General features: G+C 32.2%; 1 protein-coding gene across 1 annotated transcript in view; it reads left to right on the top strand.

The window, feature by feature from the left end:
- LOC123670342 overlaps positions 1–27,045 on the top strand; it is a 58,423-nt gene that overhangs the window by 774 nt on the left and 30,604 nt on the right. Inside the window, exon 2 of the mRNA XM_045603840.1 lies at positions 7,135–7,377. Within this exon, the coding sequence (XP_045459796.1) occupies positions 7,135–7,377 (243 nt within the window). The remainder of the gene's footprint in view (positions 1–7,134; positions 7,378–27,045) is intronic.

The following is a 27,045-nucleotide window of genomic DNA, read 5'->3' as shown; positions in this document are numbered from 1 at the left end:
TCACTGTGATTGGAACGGTCGACTATACTGCTACCTTAAAATTATGAGATTGCAGGACGGTTAATTTCGTTTACAGCGAATGGAAATCTATTTATATATATTTTGGTAGTAGATTGGATTTAAAATGAAACTATTTTCAAAGTGTTTACCTCAGCTAACATACATTTTTTTATGTACATATTTACTTATTTTTAAAAATTTCACTACCACTTTTCTTAATCACAAAATTATAAACATACACATACATATACATTATACTAAATCTAATACATATATATAATATCCAATATACATATACACTAAATCCATGACTAAATCTAAGGTACAAACTATTATTAATTCGTTTATTTATTTATTTAATAATTTATTATATGTACTGAATTATATAAAATATTTGTCAAATAGACGCATGGATAATGGATGTGCTTATCCCTAGAAGTGATTTCTTCCGGCACACCCGGAAAGGAGTGGTTACAGACAGAAATTAAAGGAGGTAGAAGTTCAATAAGAAAACATGAAATCTTTGAAATACGTATATAAAGAAAAACTACTGACACACAAAATAATAATATATAAATATACATATAATAAAATTATGATAAGGAATGATAATGCTATTTTAATCTTTTTTTTTAAAAGTATAGTTGTACTAGTGAGAACGGATGACTGCAATGAATTCCACAGTAGCTGTGTGGACGGTATAGGAATTAGAATAAAAACTGGAAGAGTGAAAAGGAATACGCAATAGAAGTTGGAAGTTGGACCGGCACGAGGAACCAGGAGGATATAAACATACAAAACGCTCACGGAGGTAATTAGGTGCAAAGGGATTAAATAAAATATTACACAGGAGAAAAAGAAGATGAGTATTCACTGCGAAGCAGAACTGGAAGTCACTTGAGACTTGAAACTTATACACGTGGTCGAACTTACGAAGTCCAAAAGTAAAACGGATGCATGAGTTCTGTAGCGTTAGTGTTAATTTTACTAAAAGTGTTAATTTTACTGAATTGATTCATATTAATTGAGTAATAAATATCATAACTCATTTGTAACGATAGTTCTAAATAACTTTTATTAGTTGTATCATTGATATACCATATACCAATAGTTATTCCGAACAGATTTCTGCATTGGTTTCAACTGTTAATTCCGTGATGGATTTACTACATTATCTGCATGATCGAACTGCCTAAATCATATGTGCCCGTACAGGTCGTAAATCATAATAAGTAAGAGCGTGTTTGTATGTATTAGTGATATATTTATGATGATATGATGAAATCCTTCGCAGTAAATTATATCTTATGTTTACTATAGCATTCTGAAACAAAATTATGCATTAGCTAAAAATTTTGCTGTATACCTACACATACGTTTTATTTTTTATAATATGTAATGTTTTATGTATAAATAATTGTGTTTGCTGGCAAACGAAAAAACCCCGATTTCAATTACATCGACAAATATTACAACGTAGGTAAACGAAAAATATGTCAAGTAAATACGCACTATCAAAGATTACTCCAAAAGTTGTAATCAGATCTCGATGAAATTTAAATGTGACCACATGATAAACATCGGATTTCGATTAAATTAAAAATCACCAAAATCGGTGGACACCTAGTAATTTTAAGTAAACACCTAGTAAACACCGGATTTTCGAGGATTTCCTTCGATTTCTCTGGGATCCCATCATCAGATCCTGGTTTCCTTATCATGGTACACTACTTAGAATATCTCCTTTCCAACAAAAAAAGAATTATCAAAATTGGTTCATAAACGACGCAGTTATCCCCGAACATACATAAAAAATATATATATACGGTCGAACTGAATAACCTCCTTCTTTTTGGAAGTCGGTTAAAAACATTTGAATAGTTAAATGAATATTAATATAATAAAGCCTGTAAACTTAATTACAATTTATTGAACCGGCTTAATGTTTCGCAAGAATAATATCGTAATTGAATCGATTAGACATCAATAGCAGCTATTTACAAATCCGTGTAGGCTCGTGTAGCTATGTTAATCCGAGTTATGTTATTGGATATCTAATTACGGCCGCGTCGTAAATTAATTAACTCCTAATTCTCTATTGGTGGATATCTGTCTCAGGGTTGAGATATTTGCTGTTGTAATATTTGCATCATCGAAAACTTATAGACGTACATATATTTTCCTTTTCAGTTTAAATAACATTTTCTGTTTACATGTAACTTTGATAAATTTTATTATTATAATTATTTTCTTAGCCCTAGAAATCTTTGGTGCAGTATCAGCCACGTTGGGAGACTTGAGTTGTCGAACGAAATTCTATGAAATTGACACACGAGAGATTAAATTTATTATAGTCATTTAGAAACATAGCCTTTTAAAACACGGGTATCGAACTGCTTATAACTTTTAATTTTCAGTTTCAAATATAATAGAACGTAAATTGAGAGCTCCTATAACGTAAATAATAAATTTTATTCTATATAAGAATTCTGTGATCGTGACTTACTTAGATATGGATATTCATATAATTTATATTCATATATTTATAGGTACTCCCTGAATCATAATCTTCTTTCTGTTTTGGCAGAATATGTTATATTATATATGTAAATTAAATGTAATACATACGAGTATGTATTAATTATATCGAATATTTGTGTCGATGGCAACATTAGCAGGACGAAAGATTACCAGTTTTTTTCGGTTTAGATATATTTCATATGTCTCATATTATCATGTATAATAAAAAATAAAAAATATATAAATAAATATCCGAATAATGAAATATCCAAATTTTGCGTTTTAGATTTCTGTGTCAATAATAGATGTACTTACTTCAAAATATCTATGTCTAGGACTGTTATTGTAATTATGTATAATAGTTTTTTTTTTTAGTAGATTTTTAATCGATTATGCTTTTGGTGTGGTCCAATTTTTAACGAGACGTAATTTATTGATTATTTTTTCGACAACCTACGTTATATTGCATGTCAATGTAAACTGTAGTCGGTTTTTCCGTTTGCGGGCAAACATAACAATTTTAGATAATGCTATTTTCTGTAGATTTGATAACCTTACCCCACTACAATACAATGTGTGGAATAGGTAGTGCGTACAGAGAGCTATTCAGTCATTTTATGAATGCAGTCACTCGTGCTATGCAACTGAATTTGATTCAATTTGCTGTATGTGAATTGACTTTGATTTATGCTGGACAGCGCCGATTTACTACATACGTGTCTTATGCATCCATAACCTTATAAAATTAATTAAAATATACTTATCTAGGTTAGACTATCCTTTGTCATAAAATGCCTATTCATTCTCCTCCAGATGGCACCTAAGATGTGTTTGTGTAAGTGGAAGCAGGGAACACAGACGATAACGATGGGAGGGTATTTCATACCTTAATGGGTTATATCTGAAACGATTACAAGTGCTTTAGTCTATCGCAATCCACGGCTGGACGTTAGATTCCCCAAGTTCGCGCCAAACATCCCGGTCCTCCGTAATCCTCATCCAGGCCCCACCGGAGGGCGTCTCATACTGCGTTTGCCAACACGGCTCCAACAGCCATCGGTCCTGCAACAGAGGTGATTAACCCATTGTCACTTCAACTTGCTTATTCTATAGGCTATGTCGGTTACTTTTATTATCTCGCGGATAACCTGCTTTCTGATCCTATCTTTGAGAGACTCCAAGCTTAGCCCGTTCCATTGAGCGTTGAAAGACTTTGACCTGTGGACTAGTCCTTTCATCAGTGTCCCCGTCTCAGCACTGTATGCCAAAACAAGCAAGATGCATTGCTCAAAAACTTTTGTGTTCAAGAACTGTAGAATACTCGACATGAGGACTCAGCAAAGTCTACCATCAGTCAATTGTTTAGGCCTAGTTGAATTGTATGGCCTAGGTAGACATAATACTGAACAACTTCAAGAACTGTGTCATGGACCAATAGCGGTCTCGGCATGACCTGTATGCTAAACAAAATTTTTTTTATCCACCTTAATACCGAGACCGACTCGTTTAGGACATCCAGTATTTGGCCTAGCTCATCCAAAATCTCCGCAAAGATGACGAAATCGTCGCCTTGAACTGTTTAGTGGAACTTTGTTATCCCTTAGTCGCCTCTAACGACACCCACAAGATGTGATGGTGGGGCTACATTCTATTCTGCCGTAGCCGCACAAGAAACGTTTCAGAAGAATTGTTTATATCTCTACAATATGAGGATATTGCTACACACAAGACTTCTCGTTATTCTGTGGTGTATTTTTGTTGTTGCATGTTCTTTATAGACAGGTAAAGAAGACATAAGGTTGTTGACTTTCTGATTTTCAGTTGGAAAAGTTCGTAATCGTCTGAAGGACGTCGTATTTTAAAAATATTTAGTAAAACGTTCGATAATAATTATTGTGTAATACTAAATTGATTTGCTACGTGCTACAAATATCAGATAATGCATAATAATGGTTCTATAGTCTTTGATGCAGTTTTAATACGAACCGTCGGTCGCGTGTAGCTCATATATCTCATGACTGTCTGCTCCCCATTGCGCTCACGCTCATTTTACACGTGACAAGGAATCACAATACAGATGTCTTTATAATGTAGGTACTTAGTTTGACACAGTATTATTCTTAAATGTATCTTATTTTTGGAACGTTACTTATACAGTTTTAGTTCTTTAATAATTTTTTATAAAATTCTTTAGTTTAGCAATAAGACGAAATTGAAAATACTGTACACATTTTTTATTTTCGCCTCTGTAATATACCGTTCAATTGACAGAATTCAAACATTACAAAGCTTTGATATATAAAACTCTCCAAGAAGTAATCAACTTCTTTAAAAGCAATTCGTACTGAAGGAACTTCAAAGAGGTATGCATAGCGACAAAAAGCCAATTTCATTACATACACGATCGTAAGAACTTTAATATAGAATTTCAATGTGTATAATGAGAGTAAATATTGAATAAAAACGGAAACCGACAGATCTGAAGGAAGTAGCGAATTTATTAACGCAGCGACAAAGCCGAGTAAATAGGGAATCTACTTTATATTAAACCAGCGGTCCATCAGAGCCGCTATTAGCTTGCGCTGACTGACATGCCCTACAAATACTTAGAACATGGCATTTAATTTAATTTTCCGTGTACGATATTAAGTAAGCTTCAATTATTTATTCATGTTTTAAGCGTTATTGCCCCTTTTTGTTCTGTTACGTCTCAGCCGGCGAAGGTTTTTACTCTTTTAGCGTTTAATCAAATTTACATGTTATGTATAATATACGATACCTATATATTATATTTGTACCAAATTTTAGTTTATACTTAATTATATTAATTATAAAAGTTTACCTTTTACAGTATGAAAGACAACCACGTTGTTACCTTATCTTTTAATTAAATTCTACTCTTATTATAAAACCACTGTGATTATAGTAAATTTTATTTTTATATTAAACTAAAGAAATACCTGGCATATATATATATTTTACTTAAGTGTTTTAGTAATCTTTACGCTGTATCCACTTTTAATACAATACGTATAGTATTACTAAGTAACAATTAGTACTTACTTAAGTACTTACTTACTAGTAAAGTATTACTAAGTACTATTTACTATTAGTTTATTTATTCATTATTTGTTTACTGTGAAAGCAATTGTACCACATATGTAAGTCTATGGAATGACGGTGAATCTCTAATGAAACCACCTCTGTTTATTTTGTCGATACGAAATGAGAAATGAGCGCTGCAATTCTTAACAATCGTTGCACACGCGGGATTTCATATTTAAGCATCTAATTTCGTCCGTATTTAAATACAGTGATATTAGAATTAAATCTTAATTGGTTTCTCGTACATGAGTTTTTGTATTTCAAAACGTTCAAATCGGTAACGAAAATATTTGTTTGCTTATTTAAAAATAATGTGATCAGACGATGAGGTCCATATCATATAATAATAAAAATTAAACAATAAAATAAAATACTTACTGAAGATTATGACATGATAAAATCCATAGTTAACGATTCTATAAAGGACATACAGAAAAACATTCATTTTTATATATATAGATATGTATATGTATGTATATTTACGTGTGTGATTATATGTATATATATGTATATACACCTCAATGCCGTCTAATTCTTTGTCATGTTCTTTTCATGCTAGAGGTTGTCTGAGGAGATAACTCTTTTAGCTATAAGACCGCCTTTTGTACATGTTTATATTTTCATGCGCCAGCTTGCTAGTTTCTTTCCTGAACCTTTCTGAAGAAAAAGGCTTTTTAATGTAAATACATTTTTAAGTGGACCGTGAGATTTTTAGACTAGCGACACATCAATGCACAAATGAATTCAGTTTTATAATCCTGCAAATTTGATGTTATCACAGATTAATAAAATGCGTAATTAGAATAGGAAGAAGTATTTCTGTATGTATAGAAGTGAGTGACACCAGAATGGCTTAAAAAGAAATGAAGGAAAGAAAATTTGTAATCACGATCCTAATACTATAGTAATTTTTTTTTTGTGCAAAATGAAAATAATGGTGCAAGGCCATAAAAACGTATTTGAGATGGTATGAAGGTTCGTTTTGAGTCAATAAGAAATAATATCGGTCCGATTGTTGGCAAACCGTCGGGCGATGTCGCGACACAATCCAGCGGATTAGGCCTCAAACACGCACGCCCGCTACTTCCTATTTATGTTGGGTTGCTATTGCTAACCAAACAACTTGTAGGCTCTTTATTACAGTTGTTCTTTTTCATTCACGACGTTGTTACCACTTTGATAAAATATCGTGACGATTGCTATTTGTAGTCTATTTCCTCTTTGCCGCTTTGGAAATATTATGTTGTAAACTATAATCAACGGGGTAACTAATCAATTATATTAATTTAAACTGCTCGCTCATGCTTTTATTTTACATTAAAAAATATATATTTTTAAAATTATTTATTTATTACTCTTTGTTGACCAAAAGTTTACCAAATAAATAACAGTTGGAATAAAAGACTCAAACTTGGCTAATGGCATTTTCTCCTAGTCTAATTTTGGGAATTTTGGAAGAATTTTTGTTGAAAGAGAAATTGGAATTATCACGCTCTTTATGTTTTCCAGGTGTACAAAATGGTGTAAAAGGACCGAATATGGAGCGGGCGGGTCGTCGTGCTAAGGCGGGCTCGTTGAGCGGGCTGTCGGGCGGGTTGCCGGGCGCGACGCCCAATGTTCGTCGGCAGCGTTCTCTCGAGTGGTCAGGTGATCGGTACAGCAGCAGCGACGAGGACCGCCCGCAGAAACCTCCACAGCTTGATGACAGAGTCTTCGCCTCGCTTCTCGCTCAAGCCACTCAGCAGTTTGATAGTGAGTTTATCATATATGTAATTATTTTTACACCTGAATGACGCGAGTGTAGTTTATATGATAGACGTAGTAAATAAACCATATTGGTGAGATGTATTGATGAAGTATTGTGCCAAAATTTAAAGATGTATGAATTGCCATAAGTGTGCACGAGAAAATACTATTTGTAGCATAGTGAGATATAATAGTATTGTCCATTACGATCGACGAAACGAATTTCTAATAACTACATATTTTTATTACAGAAATCGCTAAATGATGAAAAATTATTTTAATTAGTGGTCGCCAACTGGTCGAAATTCGACCATAATTTAACCACAGACTTTAACAATAAACAAAAGAGTATATATGCGTGTGTGTATCAAATACATGGTAGTGTGTAATGTTTTTTTATTTATTGATTGAATATATTTTTATGCATAATTTTAAAAAAATATTAGCATTATGCGATCCTTCTCTATATAAACTATAAGTGTACGAAATTTCATTTTCCTACGTCCACGCAATTTTCGTAAGAAGGGGTACAAAGTTTTTGCTTCACGTATTAATATATATATGATATCATAATGAATTTTAAAATTCAATTATTTCAAAATACATGCATAAATATATTTTTTAGCTAATGAAATGTAAACAAATATAAACTATAAATTGTCTAGTGATTGTCTAGTAGACTACCGTTGTGATTTGACCAATGACGTCTGTTACGAGCGGTCTACGATAACGTAGCGGGATTTAGATAGGATTTGTTATTCATCTTGTGACACGGTCGAAGGTCCACGGTGATCCCTAACAAGTGGGATCATTAGTGAGTCTACGGGGTAAAGGGGCGGAGGAGGGGAATGGTAATTGATAGGGGAGCGTCCTGTGGTAGAGCTTATGAGGAAAACCTTACATGTAAACCCTTAGCAACCTCCGATCTCTGTCTACAGTCGTGTTAAGCAATGCATGTATCTAAGACACTATAAACTTTATATCATACAGCAACCCTTTAAAACTGATAAAGCAAAAGTCAAATATTAATTTTAATTAAAAATAATAATGTACATATATTAAACATAAGTGATTCTAAATTAACTTGATATGTACTCAGAGTCATGGTGAGAGCTTGAAAATTAAAACGTATTTGAGATACTATGAAGGTTCGTTTTCGTCATTGACTAGCCCGTGGGCGCAGTTTGTAGTGCTTTCTGTTCCACGGGTTGCAGGTTTGATTCCCGCCTTAGTGTGGGTATAGTATTTGTATTTATATATGTATAATTTCTATGTACATGAGAAACATTTGTATTAGCATAACAGGTGTTTGCCATAGTCTAGGTGTTTGTACAGTCCTTGTGGGTCTCCCCACCGTGCCTCGGAGAACACGTTAAGCTGTCGGTCCCGATTGTTATCATGTACATCTGATAGCGATCGTTACCCATAATAGGGAATATACCCGCCAACCCACATTGGAGCAGCGTTGTGGATTAAGCTCTGATTCTTCTCCTAAATGGGGAAGAGGCCTATGCACAGTAGTAGGATATTACAGGCTGAAGCAATATTTAAAAAAATATGTAGCTACACCAGTCGGTTGTTACCTGTAACACAAGCATTAAGTTACTTATCATAGGATCAGACGACAGTGTGTGTATGTTATAAGATATTTATTATTATTTAATTTTTTAAAATTTAATCCTCATTAATACCGTAGACTTAAAGGTTAAACCTAGGATGGATTAATAAAACTGTACGTTTTTCTAATCACTTGTATGAAAAATTGTAAGATTAATTATTTATATTAGAACAGGAGTTGTCAGTTGCAGAGGTTTTAATTATAAAACTTAGACATGATTAAACAAGAGTAAGTGGAAGAAAAAACCCAGTTTGTATAAAGTGGGTTCGATTTTAATAGGGTTTTATAATGCTTAAGTCTGTATTCTTAGAAATTCTTTTAAAACATTGCGCTTATAGAAAGACAAACGTATTTAATCGAAGTAGGTGTCTCTGTAGTTTGTTTTGTTCTTAAGAGTTTTTTAAGATGTTAATTTATACAGACGACGTACCTTTACCAAAGTTAAACATTTCTTTTTGATTCCATGGTGGAGAAACTTTGTCTTATCAAGACACATCTTAATGAATACAGTATATATTACTAGTTAAAAGCGTTACCTTAATAAATGTATTTTAATAAGTATAATGAATGTACATATGTATGTATGTTTGTATGTATGTATATATGTCTATAGTATGTATATGAAGTATTTGCTCGTGTATATAATATAACGATGGCCACTAACGTTACCTCATTTTTCCTCCCTTTTTTTTCTTAAGGTGAATTTTACTAATACTCAATTTTGCACACCAACAAACGTCCGTTCTTGTACGTCCTAAGGTTGGCCGGTAGAGAATGCTTTAAGCATTAAGCCCGCCTTTTCTACAATTCTTTAACGTATTGTGCAATAAAGTATTGTGCAATAAAGTAGTAATAAAAAAATTAAAAAAATAAATGTATTATTCAGGTATAAATTTATTTATAAGCCTGTTTACATAATCAAATATGATAAGTTTTTTCACGTTTGACTAGTCTTAGAGATCAACATGACGAAAGTAGCACATAAAATATGAAATCAGTATGTAGTTCTGAGGTTCGGCCTGGCATGCAAATTAGAGCTTTTTAGGTTGTTACCAACATTACCTTCGGCTACGGCCACTAATGTGATTAGTCTAGCCGTGTACTGGTGTTTGCAGTGCTTTAATGTGCGACTAGACCGACCATAAATGTGTTTTCATATTTAGGTAATCGATTCGCCCGCGCTCGTTAATCCATTAGTCCAATCAAATGTCAATGATTACCCCGTTCGATTTAGACGCCATAGAGAAAGTTACGAAAACAGAAATGTATAGCCAGGAACTTACACTGTCGAAGATAAAATGATGAAAATTTCAAACAATCTGGCCGCGTTGAGCAATCTGGCTGACTAATTAAATTAGTTGGTGGAGTATATAATGTTTACGAATTCTTAACAACTCCACTAACTTTGACTTGCATATGCATATGAGTGCCGAATGTTTTACAAACATGCGCCGACTTTAAAACACTAACAGTGCCGTGTGTGTGTTTAAGTAGAACTCAGCAAAAATTTTAACTCATTTATGCTACAATATATTTACTATATTTATTATTACCCTATTACATATAACTTGAGTTGTGTATATATTAAACTTTTTTAGTTTGGAAAACATATTAAAAAAATGTGTATACATCACTTCATCCTATCGCAGTCCACTGCTGAACACAGGCCTCCTCAAGTTCGCGCCAGATTGGCGCGAATTCATGTGTTTTGTCCATAGTCACCACGCTGGGTAGGCTGGTTGGTGATCGTAGTAGTAAGCTGGTTTTCTCACACCGAAGACACTGCTGCCCGTCTTCGGCCTGTGTATTTCAAAGCTAGCAGTTGGATAGTAATCCCGCCAACGGTCGACTTATTAAGTTCCAAGAGGTAGTGGAACTGTGTTATCCCTCAGTCGCCTTTTACGATACCGGTGGCAACAGAGGGGTTGATACAAAAATAAATTTGCAATAAAACTGGTATAATATTATCTTATAATTCTTCAATTGTATAAGTATTAAAAATAATAATTGTGTTTGCAGGCAAACGAAGAAAAACTGACTTCAATTATGTCGAAAAGTAGTACAACGTAGGTTGACGAAAAAATAGTCAAGTAAATGCGCATTATCAAAGATTACTCCAAAAGTTGTAATCAGATCTCGATGAAATTTAAATGTGACCACATGATAAACATGGGATTTCGATTAAATTAAAAATCACCAAAATCGGACACCTAGTAAAAAGTTATACGGATTTTCGAGAGTTTCCCTCGATTTCTCTGGGATTCCATCATCAGATCCTGGTTTCCTTATCATGATACAACACTTAGGATATCTCCTTTCTAACAAAAAAAGAATTGTTAAAATCAGTTCATAAACGACAAAGTTATCCCCGAACATACATAAATATATATATTTACTTATATTGATAGTATAGATGGGAAGCCATAAGGCGGTAGTAGTTTCCATTTCATTTCTTATTTTTCTCCTTATACAAGCGGTATCGTTGGTGTTATTAGAAAGCAAGCCCAGTAAGTACGCAATATCTCTGCGCTCCGCAGGAATCCTCGTCGAAGCGATGCTCGTTATTGCATGGAAATTCTTCTACGTGCAACTTCATTGAGGGACTCTTTTGTATAAAGGTTTCAGCGCAATGTTCCCGCGTTATTGTTTTTCAAAAGCGAGGGAGGCACCTGATATTACCTTTCCTGAATCACAATCAGTTAGGTTTATACAATTAAATTGTTTTGCTGCCCCCGACGAAAAAAAAAACCGTTTTTCTATTTGTATCTTGCTTGGTGGAATATTTTAGACTCGGATGTCGGATTTTCTGTTATCAATCACTAGTTTCATATATATATTATTATTTAATGAAAATGTACCCATTTCCATACGCGCCGTGAGTTAAACGTAGGTTATTATAATAAATGTTCTCAACGTGACAGGTGGTTTTGAGAAGGCTGGCAGGTGGAACGTTTTATTGACATTATTGATACATTATGAAGTCATGACTATGTTAAAAAAGGTTAATAATAAAATGATGGGAAAAGCGTGACACATGTGCGTGTGCGAATCAAATGAGTTGACAAATATGTGAATAAACGACATTAGTGTCCTATTAATACTTGTAGATGTCAATTTATGACATTTTTTTTTCTTTTTTAAGCACGGTGCATGGTTTTATTAAGCTTAAACTTTCAGAAGAAAATAAAATTTACAAAATTTCGAAAATTCGTCGACTTAATTCATAAAATAAATTTTCATGTGATGAGGGTATTGCAAAGGAAACCATATATAATTGTGGTGTCGTTGCACTCGCGCTGCCAGACATGCGGGCTTGTTATCGGTTATCTGCTTGTGCACGTGCCAATGCCCTTTCGTTAATCCAAATAATAAACTACAATAGAGCTTCGTCAGATTTTGTTAAAGATAATAAGCTTTAATAAGCATTAATGATGAACAGGAATACACATAGTATATGAGTAAGATATATTCAGCTCTGTGTCATACTTAGCTCAATATATAACTGAAAAGCAAGTATTGTTGTATATTGTTGTACTATTGTTTGCAGTGTTCTCTGCTTAAATCAATATGTAAAATATTAAACGAATGAATAAATACATAATTATATTTTCATGAAAGTTACATATCTGTCGTACTGAGAACAGTTTAGGTGTAGTGGTGCAAGTAGTTGCTATGATGTCGGCATTCACGGGTTTGATTTCGCTTGGGACATATATGTACTTACACAAGTTTTTGATTCTGTTGTAGTTTGGATGTATTTCCATGTATATAGACATACCCTCTGCGAGAACGTAAATCTTTCCGTTAGTAATTGCATTCACATGATAGCAATCGTTTTTAGGGTTCCGTACTTCAAAAGGAAAAAACGGAACCCTTATAGGATCACTTTTTTGTCCGACTGTCTGTCAAAATCCTTTTTCTCAGGAAAGCATTGAGGTATCAAACTGTAATTTATATCAAATACTCGGGTCTATTGTCCCTTTAAGCTGTGAAAAAGATCAAACTTTTAAGCCAACGCAATCAAAATACACAGCCGTTATGCTGCAAATTTTCGACACTCGCAAGGGAATCAAAACCTACAGGATACTTCCCGTAAACACAGAAACTTGAAATTTGGTACGAAGCAATGTTTTATAGTACAGATAAAGGAAAAATTGTGAAAAGTATAAATTTTTAGTTACATCATATTATAAAAATATTTTTAACAATTTTTGTACGCGTAACCCTCAGTGCGCGAGTCCGACTTGGCCGGTTTTTTTATGGTAACCCTTCTCCTTTATGGAGATTGAATAAAATTTTGCAATACAATATTCTTACCAATTACTTAGCAGTATTCTACTTTTTAAGGTTAGAAAAAAGACTTTTATTCTTAACTAGCTGTGCTCGTGACTTCGTCCGCGTGGAATAGTGTTTTTACATATTCAACGTGATTCTTTAAATTCGCACAAATTTTTTATTTATGAACCGATTGACATGAAACAAACACTTAATGTTAAGCTAATCTTGCCACAATATAACACATCTAAATCGCATAAGCCGTTTCTGAGATTAGCGTGCACAAACGCACAAACAAACAGACAAATACACTGACAATCATTGTTTTGGGTGCTATTTGCCTTGATAAAGGTCCCAATAATATTTTTTCTCATATATCTTAAATGTACAGACAGCGACCCGTTACATTTTTATTATATAATACGAGTATATTGATGGCCAAGTCATATAAGTTTGATTCAAAAAAATTAAAACAGATTTATTTCAATAAATAGTAAAGAAAGAAAATATTTGTAAATAATAGAGATCATTTATAAATATGTCTAGCACATATACTTGAATTTTTGAATTAAATATTAAAATTATATATAAAAGTAAATGTTTTCATAACTTTTATTAAAGAATATTATTATTTAAATAATTGAAGTGAAACAACGTCCAGTCGCTTAGGAATTATGGCTTGGAAAGCTTTTAATAATTTTGAGCATTTTATAATTTAATAGAAAACGATCACCTCTACTGAGTGTTTAATCCCACTACTATTTTTATAAGCAAATGATACGTTAAACTATACAAAATATCGTACAATTGGTAGTATTTTAATTCCATGGTCCATCATTTTAATTTGTCACAAAATAACGTAACACGTCAAATCAAAATCTTCCTCAATCTATTCAGGACAAACTTATAAAAAGAATAACTTTCCTCTAAGTGTATAAATATCTCAAATTATTCTCTTTATCATTCAAAAATAATTCATCTGCTTAACTTTTTTTCTTTTATGTTAAATTCTTTGAAGTCGTGGAAAGCTTCCAAAAAGTAATTTTATTAATTACGAGTCAGAAATTCAACAAAGTTCACAAGCCCGGGAGGTTCTTTTCTTTCAGAGCGATCCATTATCTTATGAAGATTTCGGAATTCCTGCGGTACACGACGCCGTGTCTTAAGAACAACGGATGCTTTAGTGGATAAAAAGGTCTCGGTAACTGAAGCGTACCGTAATTTTTTAATTAAATTGCATTTTTATTATCACTGTGTTACGGTAATACGATAAGATGTTACTTTTATTTCTTCTTAACGCTTGAACGAAGTCCAGTGTGTCGTTTGATTTATTTTATAGACAAGCTTAGGTGTGTTTATATTAAGGTCCAGCCATTTACGATTCAGAACACTATTAAATGAAATGTAATGACGTATGTTACTTGGGTCAATTTTGTTACGATACTCATGTTCATGATTAATCACCTAGCTTTAGATTTTAGTAGAAAGAGTTAAATAAAGTTTTAATTAGAAGTTGCTTTACGGTAAAACTTTTATCGCACAGTTTTGGATGATAGTGCTTCAAGTCAGGGTTTTAATAGTTTACTTTTGTCGATGATAATATGTTTTGCTCTTGCCGTTATGGTTTAGTACAATTAAAAAATAATAATATAGAAAACATTAAGCATATTGTAGACTCATTAGTTCAATTTACCGTCTTAGTGCTTAGAAGTGCAAAATGTTTGAACAATTAATAATGTGATAACATTATTAAAAGAAAGATTTTTTATACAAATTTAATTTTAGGTTAATATAATATGTAATGTTCATAAAATATTTCACAGTTTGTTCATTAATATGAATATTTTAAATACGCAACCCTTTTATAAAATAACTAGCTGTTCCCGCGACTTAGTCCGCGTGGAATTTAACAAAAAAATTATTTTCATTACGTAGAGTTATAAATTAAATAAATTTCTAAAATAAAAGTAGCCTGAGTTACTCCTTATTACATCAGCTATCTGCCAGTGAAAGTCCTGTATAAATCGGTCCAGCCGTTTCAGAGATTAGGTGGAACAAACAGACAGACAGACAGACAAAAATTGTTAATGTTAAAATAATGTTATTTTGGTAAATGTGCCGTGTATACAGTCACATGCATTTAGTAAAAAGCGTTTATTTTCATATTATCAGATACTCTAATTTTATTTATTTGTATAGATAATTGAAATAATTTGGGAAATTCGTGTAGTAGTGCGTGTCCCGTGTGGGCGCTACTAAAACGCTGATTGCGGGTTCGATTCCCGCTCAGGATTGATATTTGTGTTTGTGTTGTTTCTTTCCGGTCTGATTGTCTGTCCTTGTAGGTCTCCCGTACCTCGGTAGCACTTTAAGCAGTGGGTCCTGATCGTTATCATAGACACCTGATAGCGATCTTATAATAGAGAATATGTCCGCCAACCCGCTGTGGAGCAGCGTTGAGGATGAATTTCTGACCCTGATCGTGACCGGTTTTATTTAGAGTCACAAATGAAAAAATAATTTTTTTTCGCCAGTAGGTAACGATTATAAAATGTTCTGCAATTTCAAATATTTTCAATGTTACAAATTGTCCTCTATTATAAGTTTAGATTTATTGCGATGCTTTCTTTCAATATTAATATCTTATATCGTCATTATTTTATTACAGTCGACGGCTGGTCTTTGTGTTAACAAATACTTTAAGTATAAGACCTCTTTGAATGAAATTGCGAATTAATTACTTGTCAAAAAACAGAACAAACATGTTGCGGACTACAGTTTGACTTTAACAAAGGATAGAAACGTTTCGCACAAATTCATTATCCCTCACCTATTATGACGGCAGAGCAAGTTTAGCGAAGCGGCCCGAAGTGGGTAAGCGCGGCAGTTCTGTAAGAAAACAAAGGGGCGGCCGGCTTGCCTACAGCTATTTTCTCAGTAAATGTTGCAGTACTTTTCTTTGTCGTTTTGTTCGCTGGGAGGTCACGGAGGGCTAGGGACAACCTCATTTACCCTTTTTTACTGAAAAGCTTGCAGTTGACTTCGTGTAACCGCAGCTGTGGCTGTAACAGGTAGCTTTAACGAGTCATTAACGCTGACGCTACGATACAGTTAATCCACAAAACCGAATACTCTTTGATAATCAGCTTTATTCTACTTTCATCATTTAAACTGGAAGAAACTTCTTGTATTAGCGTATCTATTAAATTAAAATGCAATGAAGAGTATTCAGAATAAGTTAAATTTATTTTTGCCTGTCTGCAAGTGCCGAGTAGTGTACTTATGTGTAATTCATTTATTAGTTTAAGTTTTCACGTTTTAAGCATATGATTGTGTAAAATTAATATAAAATTATAATTAGTATTTTGTTAAAATTGTTCTTTAACAACATTCATGACCGTATATTAAAATATCTTGTATGAACTTTAGATTGCCTTAGGATAAAGTATCTAAAATTGGTCTTATTTTCAAGCCAAGATCTTTTTATATATTCACACATCTATCTGCCTGAGTAGTGTTTCTAGGAGAAAATAACAGCAGTAGAAGTTTGTATTTGAGACATGAGCGGAAACAGAAATCGATATACGAAAAAAAAAAAAAATTCTCATCAATTTTAATATTACAGGGATATGATTGTGCGCCTTATGTATTTCGATTAATTTATGACTAGAGCTTAGTTTTTTTCACACACAACTAAAATAAATTTAATACTTATTAAATTTATGGTAATAGAAAATATCTGGCTGAAAAAAATAAGACCGACTGAAGAAGAAACTCAGCCTTTAAGATGGTCACAGTCAAATAATATTGCTCCAACCCAGAAGAGGTATAAAACAATAAATAAACTAAAAAAATATATACACTAGATTTTTGGATAACATAGCAAATTAATTAAAACTTCTATAATTAAATATCAATTTCTAATGATATATTAATTATTTTGATGATTATATTTAGTAGCACATTGTTTTTTCTAATGATTGTATTACTCAGTAAATACAATCCCACCAAAAACATTTTCATGTAAAATGTTGCCAAGACGAGATCATATGGCTCGCACTGTCAAAAAGTTATCAGATCTCATGTAGAGCCAAGCTTCTAATTCTACACGCCCTAACTCTACAAGCCCTAACTTCACAAACTCTACACCCTAGTCAAAATATGTGGCTTGGCCGTTTCGTTACTACCGGCTGCCGATGTTGTAGATGACGACTTTCTTGTCTCATTTATATAAATATATTTTCTCTTTTTATTTTTATTTGTATTATATTTATATCAATTATTTTTCTTCTTTTTATTTTTTCTTTAATAGATCTATTGTATGACAGAAAAGTAAAAATCAGTGAAAATTTTTTTCACCTTACGCCCACGTGACGGTAGCGAAACGGCCAAGCCACATATTTTGACTAGGGTGTAGAGTTTGTGAAGTTAGGGCTTGTAGAGTTAGGGCGTGTAGAATTAGAAGCTTGGCTCTACATGAGATCTGATAACTTTTTGACAGTGCGAGCCATATGATCTCGTCTTGGCAACATTTTACATGAAAATGTTTTTGGTGGGATTTCACTTCTTTTTGTAAGTTGCTTATGACAATATTATAGTTGCATTTTACCTCCGAGACATTTTATATCATAAATATTATCCAATCTTCACCATATTCGGTTTAAGCACGCTGTTTTTGATTTTATGTTGAACTGATATGCAAACGGTGATCTCCGCCAAAACTTAAATACCAAAATTACAAAATGTAAATTTTCGACATAAACTAATAACCGATTTTTATTTTTTATGTATTTTATTATTATTAATAATAACAAGGAGTCCCTATATCAATTTTCAGACCTCTAGCATCAAAATTTGCGGAAGTCTCATACAAACTTCCATCCCCTAGTTTAAGGGGTTGGGGGGTAAAAGTTCTAAGTCTTAGAATTTTTTTGTTGTTTGTGTACTAATACTAGCTTACATACCAAATTTCAGCTTTCTGAGACTTCAGGAAGACTCTAGGAATTTTGATGATCATCAGTGAGTGACGAAATCGGGGTTTTTTAGATATCAATAAAATCTAAAGTATAAGAGCTATGCAATTGAAACTTTATATGTTTAATAAGTTCACTATTGACATCATATCTCTAGAATTTTGTTTATCTGGTATAATCCAAACCCAAGTTATGAGGGTTCAAAAAAACGACGAAGCACTTCGAGAAAAGATAGGTAGTGCTTTTCGTTTTTTTTTTTTTTTTTTTTTTTGGTTCGTCTTGGCGGGGGCACTACCGTGCCCCCAGATATAAAGGATTTTATGAGCGGAAATTTCGTAAAACATACAGAAATAACATACAAATTTAAGTTCAATTTGCCTAGAATTTAAAGGCCTATGATAACAAGTAAGCAGGGAAGGAATATTATAACAGAATAGCTAATTGGTTATTCTGTTTAGCTACCCAACGGGGAATTTGAATATTTCACAAGATCGTCCGCCACTGCGTTGGGATTCAATAAGGTAAATATTTAATTATATCTCATTTAATTAAAGTTTAATCTATCGCGAGAGAAGTGTTTTCACTTGTTAATTTGTTGTCGTAACCTTACTGTTTAAACTTGCTGGCTCTAATGTCTATAAACTATTTATTGATATCTGTATAATACCTACATGGTGTATTTAGTACGTAAATTAAACGTAAATAAAAAAAATCGGATAGAATAAAATTTTAGAATTTGTAATAAGACAAATAACAGAAATTAAATAGAAGTTATGTTAAGTTTTTGCATATTTTCAAGGAAAACCAATATCTTTGTACCTGGTTTACTTATTTTGTAGAAGTTAAAAATAGTTAGTAACAATTTCGTAATGCTTAAAAAAATTAAATTAGAATCTTTATTCTATTCCTACGATTGAATCAAATCTTTTATCTGATATTTCTAACTGAATGACGACTCAATTAACTTAAGCTTATAGCAAATACAAGTAATTATATCAAATTAAACCAATCCAGATTGCGCGTAATCATAGATGATGATGACGCATTGCATATCGGTAATTATTACAACCCTATTTCTTAGCTTTTTTCTTTAGAGGGAAATCATAACAGCATAGATCAACGTACGGGGGAAATATTTGAAGAAATTTCATTAATCCCCAATGGTTTACGAAGAGCGGCACGCACGTGCCTAGGATTACTCGTAATTGATGGGTCCGGGTCTAATCTCTGCACTTTGCTCTGAGCGTGCCCGTGCACAGACAAAAAACTACGATGAATAAAGATTAGTCTATTTATTTAATTTTTGAGCATTTCAATCAATTCCAGTTTGTTTTTATTTTGTAAAACGCGTAGTAGCATATGTGAAACAACGATATATAATGTTATAAATATCAGTTGAAAGACATACGTAAAAGTTTAGTATAAGTACCAACACAATTAAATAATTTTAAAATTTCTATACAGAATAGAAAGGTAAACATTAGAATGATGATCGATATTACTACAGGAAACTCTAGAAAAATAGCTAGTTATTGTAAGAAAGTTCATGTGACTTCGGTTATTTATACGAAACGTAAATTAAGGAGAGTGGTGGCTTTGCGGTGGCGTATTATTCGCGCGAGTCTCTTATCTTCAGATATTTAAATTCCTGCGTGAGCCTCAAAATAGTTGAAATTAAATGGGCCTTGTAAATTAAGTGTTGCTATCACGCAATTCTAGGGAAATAGCTCTAAGTGGTTTTACTGCTCGCTCCAATGTTTTATATGACCGAGCTTAAGGGCGACTATCCGGTAGTACAGTACGTTCGTTAGACTAAATTTTACATAATTACTCTATTTTATGTATTTTCATAGGCTCTAATCTATACATCTATACAAATAAATAAAATTGGACTGTCTGTTTGTAATATTAAAATAACTGATTTTTACTAAATGCATATGGATGTATACACGGTACATATACCAAAATAACATTTTTTACCACTTTTTTGTCTGTCTGTCTGTCCCTGTGTTCCGGCTAAACTCTGAAACGGTTGGATCAATTTTGACGAGACTTTCACTGACCAATAACTGATGTAATGAGGAGTAAGTTACGCTACTTTTAATTTCGAAAATAATTTATTTTATTACTCTGCAAATTGAACAATAACTTTTTTTTAATTCTTACAGCTAAATGTTATATCTTTTTCTGTTATTTGTTATTGATTTAAAAACAATAGAAGATACATGTGTACATGAACTGTCTATAAATACTACTGTAACATTGCCTGATAATCTATGTATCAGTTGTCAAGTAATGAGTTTGCAAATACGTACTCAGGCAAGATCACTTGTATTTCCAATCTGTTAGACATTGCGATGGATTTAAGCGTATCGTCGACTGTCCCAATCTGCTGTAAACAGTCGAGACGGGACGATTGAATATGAAAATTTAATTTAAGTCAATTTCGTTGTGAGTCTCGAAGATCTCTTATTATTTTCCCTAAGCAACCAATTATTTGATAAATATTCTGAAACGCTATACCAAGGAGGATGTCTCAACTTTGCAATGTTGTTTTAAAAGGCTGTTTAATATTCTAAAACTGATTCACTTCTGGTTTTTACTGTTGTAAAACTTAATGAGTTATAAATTTATAAACTATTTTTACTACACAAATGGCTGTTGCGCTGGCGGTTGCGGGTTCGATCCCCGCACACGGCAAACATTTGTTTGGCCATACAAATGTTTGCCGTAGTGTGGGTGTTTGTGCAGTCTTTGTGGGTCTCCCCAGCGTGCGTCAGAGAGCACGTTAAGCCGTCAGTCTCGGTTGTTACCATGTACACATGATATCGATCGTTACTTGTAGTGGGGAATATATCCGCCAACCCGCATTGGGGCAGCGTAGTGGATAAAGCTCTGATCCTTCTCCTATAGGAAAAGAGGCCTATGCCCAGCAGTGGGATATTACAGGCTGAAATGATTATACAAATATTTGCCAATATCTTATTAATATTGTTGTATTAACAGTGTTTTAAAAACACGTGATTGTAGAAATGAGAATTCCAAGGCACAGATAAGGTAAAAGTTGACGCTACGCCACACTCGCTATTAAAACGCCTCTTGACTATGCTTGTAATTTCAACGCAACTGCACCAGCCAAAGTTTGGCGCCTAATAAATGAATACCAGATCTTGATATGAGTTACAGACAGACAAGTTGCATAAATACGATTGACTGGAAATTTATAGTATATTGTAATATAAAAATAATAAAAAGAGGGTAAAAAACTAATATTGAGTTGAGTTAAATTGGATTATAAATATTTATTGATGAAGCATTATTTTTATTATCACAGTAAAAATGTTTCAATAAAATTTAGTATTGAGATAACTTAGAACTAAAAGAGTCTTAGGCAAAATAAATTATTGTTGAGACTTTGTATTTTAATATTTTTCTTGAATATATACAACTATACATCCTTATATCTGTTAATAACACATTGATTACTTCATTGAAATCTGGGACGCAGCTATACAAACAAATCTAAATTTAACACAAAAAATAAAAAACTCAAAATAACTCAAAATAAATTGCTAAAGGTGCTATTTAATTATAAATACTTAACGCCTATGAGAAAAATTACAAAAAAAAAAACAAAATTGTTAGTGTAGTGTACTGTAAATTTGAACAAAAAATATACATTTCAAGTACAAAAAATTGTCATAAGGAAAGCAAATAATCTAATATATCGAGCACCAAGAACTGACTACGGTGTAAAAAATATTTTGTTTGAAGGCATAAAATCTATACTCTATACAAATAAATAAAATATTTTAAAATAACCAATATTAAAAAAAATACATGGTATATATACCAGAATAACATTTTTTACACTTTTTGTCTGTCTGTCTGTCTGTTTGTTTCGGCTAATCTCTGAAACGGCTGGATCGATTTTGACGGGACTTTCATTGGCAGATATCTGATGTTTTATTTGACAAATTTATTTATTTTATAACTTTGCAAACTGAAGAATAATTTTATTATTAAATTCCACGCGGACGAAGTCGCTGGCCCAGCTAGTAAATAAATAAATAAATATTCCGCGTCATATGTACATTCAATCGTTGTTTCTGTTTAATGTCAGATTTGTACCCATTTAGTTAATGACCGACTTAAAAAAAACGGAGGAGGTTCTCATTTCGATTGTATTTTTTTACCTTTTGACTGGGTGAAGTCGATTTTTTTTGTTTGCAAGTAAATACAATTAATATATGTACAGAATAGACTCGCAGTAATACTTTACTTATTAAATACCTTAAAGGTATTAATGTTAAATTTCTCATATAAATGAAATTGTTTATACTTTATGAGAGTAATGTTTCTGGAACTACAAATATTAACAGTTGAAGTGCTTATTTTGCCATATTTGCGAATCAAAGATTAGACCATAGAGCTTTATTTAATGTATGTCTACAATTAATTTTAGTTTTAGATGTTTGAAATAAATTCAATACATCTTGTGCTATTTTATTGTATATACTATTTTATTGTCTTTCATGATTGTGATTATATATGATATTATTATGATATAGGTACATCGAATACATAACTGATCAGATATAAAAAATAATTTATTAATTTAGAATTTAACCGTAACTCTAAATGGCCCTGCCCTGAGCAGGAAGTAGTTTGTGGTTAATATTAAAACCGCAGCATCCAATGAAACAAAATAGTTGCTATTCGTTTACTATTATTTATTGTACTTCAAGACGCTGCATCTGAATAATGCAGATAATGAATATTTAGTTTGGGTATTTCATTTGAGTTATTTATTATATTATTACGTATAAGACCAGTCGTTCCTCGCAAGTCACGTGTAGAGTTTTTATATCTGTTAAATTAATTAACATTATTGTTTCTTTTTATTTCTGTGAATCATAATGGGATTTTTTTTATACAACTTTTCATGAATCGTCTTTGTAAATTGTAGGTAAGTGCAAGTGTTAAAAAAATATGTCAAACAGTTCGGATTTTATTGATCACAAAAAATATATTTTTTATTTTTGTTATTTACAAGTATAAATAAATAAAATATTAAATAATACAAAATTTCCTTGTAATAAATCAGCTATCATTATCATCGTCAGTCATAATTCATGTCATTATATCATAAATCAATATAATTTACATAAGTAGGTAATAAAGTTACTTCTTCTTCTCATTTGTGCCACTTACGTTCTACAGCACAAACATCTAAGCACATATGTATAAACCAACAAAAAGCTACATCATAATACGTGGTTAAGTGTACTACGTTTTTGATGTTATTCTAGTTGCTAATTGAGTTTGCAGATTCGTTGAGCAAGGTGCTTACTTTCATATTACCCCTTTGGCAACATACCAACCGTAACTTTCGTTAATGTTACATTCAAATCCTATAATAACAGTTATTTCCCAACGTTTCTAGCGGTTTGTTTAACATTTCGATCTTACGTTTTAACGAGAATTTCATCAAAAGTCAATTACTTGAGTTATTTTTTACCCGACTGCCAAGGAAGGGTTATGTTTTTCGCGCGTATCTTGTATGTATGTATGTTTGTATGTAATATTCTTTACTACCTCATATTTCCAGAACCACGTAACGGATTTACATATTTGAGGTATCGTTAGGTTCGTCTTAGCTGCCCAAGTGTTCTTAGATAGGTGACATAAAAAAAATCAAACATGGCGGCTGCGCGAAGCCATTGTAGTTAATGAAAAAAAAAAAATTTCTCGAATACTACAATATGGGTATCAAATTGAAGGGCACAATACAAGAATTTTAAAAAGGTATATCATGATTATTATTACCGTAATACTAATAAAGAAATACAATATTAAAGTTTAAAAAATGTGGACTTTGCTCTTTCCCACGCCTATGCCAACTTCGGGGTGTAGCCTTTCTAATAAAATACAATGGTTAAAAAAAAAACATACAATTAAAATTACAAATAAAAATTAATAAATGTCACACCAATTTACAATTACATTAATAAAATCAATAACAAATACATAATATCAAATACAAACAAATAATTTTAATAATAATTTCATTATATTAAAACTAATAGTTGTTGATTTTAGCAGTCACCTATTTGCTAAAGGTCAGGCTTACGTTGCTTTGAGCAGAGTGAGATCTTTCTCCGGGCTTGCTATCAGTTCTTTTGACCCTAAAAAATTACTTAATCAACCACATGATGTAAACTGTTTTAATGAATTGAACCGATTACGTAATTTATCTGACTAAAAAGACATAAATAAAATAATAATTAAAAAAAACAAACAAAAAACCCGCCTGCGTGAAGAACAACTAATAGAAAATCAACTGAATAATTGTGTTTGCTCGCAAACGAAAAAAAAACCGACTTCAATTACATCAACAAGTAATACAACGTAGATCGACGAAAAAATAGTCAAGCAACTACGCGTTATCAAAGATTACTCAAAAAGTAGTTATCAGATCTCGATAAAATTTATATGTGACCACATGATAAACATCAGCTTTCGATTAAATTAAAAATTATCAAAATCGGTACACCCAGTAAAAAGTTATTGCAGATTTTCGAGAGTTTCCCTCGATTTGTCTAGGATCCCATCATCAGATCCTGGTTTCCTTATCATGGTACCAAACTAAGGATATCCCCTTTCCAAGAAAAAAAGAATTATCAAAATCGGTATATCCAGTAGAAAGTTATGTGGTATAATACAACGTAGGTCGACGAAAAAAGCGTCAAGTAAAAACGCATTATTAGATATAACTCGAAAAGTAGTTGTTAGATCTCAAATGAATTTAAATGGGACCAATTGGCACACAAAAGCTATCGATTAAAACAAAATTTGTCGAAATCGGTCTACCCGGTCAAAAGATCTGATGTAACATACATTAAAAAAAAAAAAAAAAAAAAAATACAGTCGAATTGAGAACCTCCTCCTTTTTTGGAAGTCGGTTAAAAAGCTGAAACAAGATAAAAATTCAATATGCACACAAAGTCAGCGAAATAAATAGAAACAATATCAAACATTTTGTGCTGTACATTTAAAATATATTAATACGGTAGTCCTTCGAAACTTTATGCAACGTCGTACATAACATGCAGTCGGAGACATGCACAAAGAGAGAATGATTTGACTTATCCTTCAACTTCTTACCACTAACACTTAACTTATAACAATTTAACCGACTTCCAAAAAAGGAGGAGGTTCTCAATTCGACTGTATTTTTTTTATGTATGTTACATCAGAACTTTTGACTGGGTGGAGCGATTTCGATAAATTTTCTTTTGATCGAAAGGTGGTGTGTGTCATTTAGTCCCATTTAAATTTATTTGAGATCTAACAACTTTTCGAGTTATATCTAATAATGCGTTTTTACTTGACGCATTTTTCGTCAACCTTATAGGTCTGGCCCTGCGCAGACTATACAGCATAACTTTCTACTGGATGTACCGATTTTGATAATTCTGTTTTTGTTAGAAAGGGGATATCTCTAGTTTAGTACCATGATAAGAAAACCAAGATCTGATGATGGGATCCCAGAGAAATCGAGGGAAACTCTCGAAAATCCGCAATAACTTTTTACTGGGTATACCGATTTTGATAATTTTTAATTTAATCGAAAGCTGATGTTTATCATGTGGTCACATATAAATTTTATCTAGATCCTATAACTACTTTTTAAGTAACCTTTGATAACGCGTACTTACTTGACTATTTTTTCGTCGATCTACGTTGTATTACTCGTTGATGTAATTGAAGTAGGTTTTTTTTTCGTTTGCGAGCAAACACAATTATTTCTATTTATTTACAAAATATAATAACTTTTAAGTAAAGCATCGTTTTATTTTTACTTTTTAAGTAGTGAGCTGGTTTTTAAATTTATATTATAATAAAAATATTATAATAATTTTGAATATCATTTTTTTTAATTAGTCATAGTATTTAGCATAAAAATAGCGTCAATGCAGAATTTATATGATCTTTATAAAAAAAAGTAAACTAAAAGCAGTTGATGCTGAGCACAGGGTTTAGTTATTTCATATTTGCAATTTTAAATCTTTGACATTTTATGAAGAAAGTTCTTTAAAAATTTAGGTGCAGTTCATCATCCGTGGGTTTTTCCTTGACGGGAATTACAAATTTATTCACATTTCGCGTTTTCCAACGGGAACATTATCAAAATATATTTTTATCTTCAAGAACTTGCTTATCAGATGTAAGAATTTGTTAATTCAAATTCACGATTCCGAAAAGTTTTGTAACTCGCTGTAACTTTTAAAGAGAACGATTTCATTGGAAATAAATGACGTTATACTTAAGTTTAACTTTGTGTTGATATTATAAAAATATTATTATCTAAATATATTAATAATTTCGTGTTACGATGTATGTGGGCGATATACTCCGAAACTACTGACCTAATTTTTATCAAAATTTGTAAGCAAAATGTAATTTGGTTCCATTTGCGAGATAAGGTAGTTTTTATCTCAATTGGGCCCGGTAGGTGACGCTGTTGTCGGTATGTAAGCCATCAAATTTGGTAGCTGTTTTCCGGGCACGACAACCTCTACCAGGCCCGCTAGTATATGTATAAATAATTCAAAAGAGTAAAGAACGAATAATTTTGTAGTCTACCAACATACGAGTAACTTACGTAATTCATAATTCAACTATTAAAAAATTCAGTAGTTGCATCAAAACTTCACAGTTTTAAAATCTTTTCCATGTGGATGTGTTCTACATTAGCTCTATGAAGTATTAAGCAGAAGCTTTTTGATAGTGGCTTGTTTGTGC

This window comes from Melitaea cinxia, chromosome 4, assembly GCF_905220565.1.
Source record: "Melitaea cinxia chromosome 4, ilMelCinx1.1, whole genome shotgun sequence".
In the NCBI taxonomy this organism is placed as follows: Eukaryota; Metazoa; Arthropoda; class Insecta; order Lepidoptera; family Nymphalidae; genus Melitaea; species Melitaea cinxia.
The sequence above is the reverse complement of the archived record's forward strand: the minus strand, read 5'-3'. Positions and strand labels throughout refer to the sequence as shown.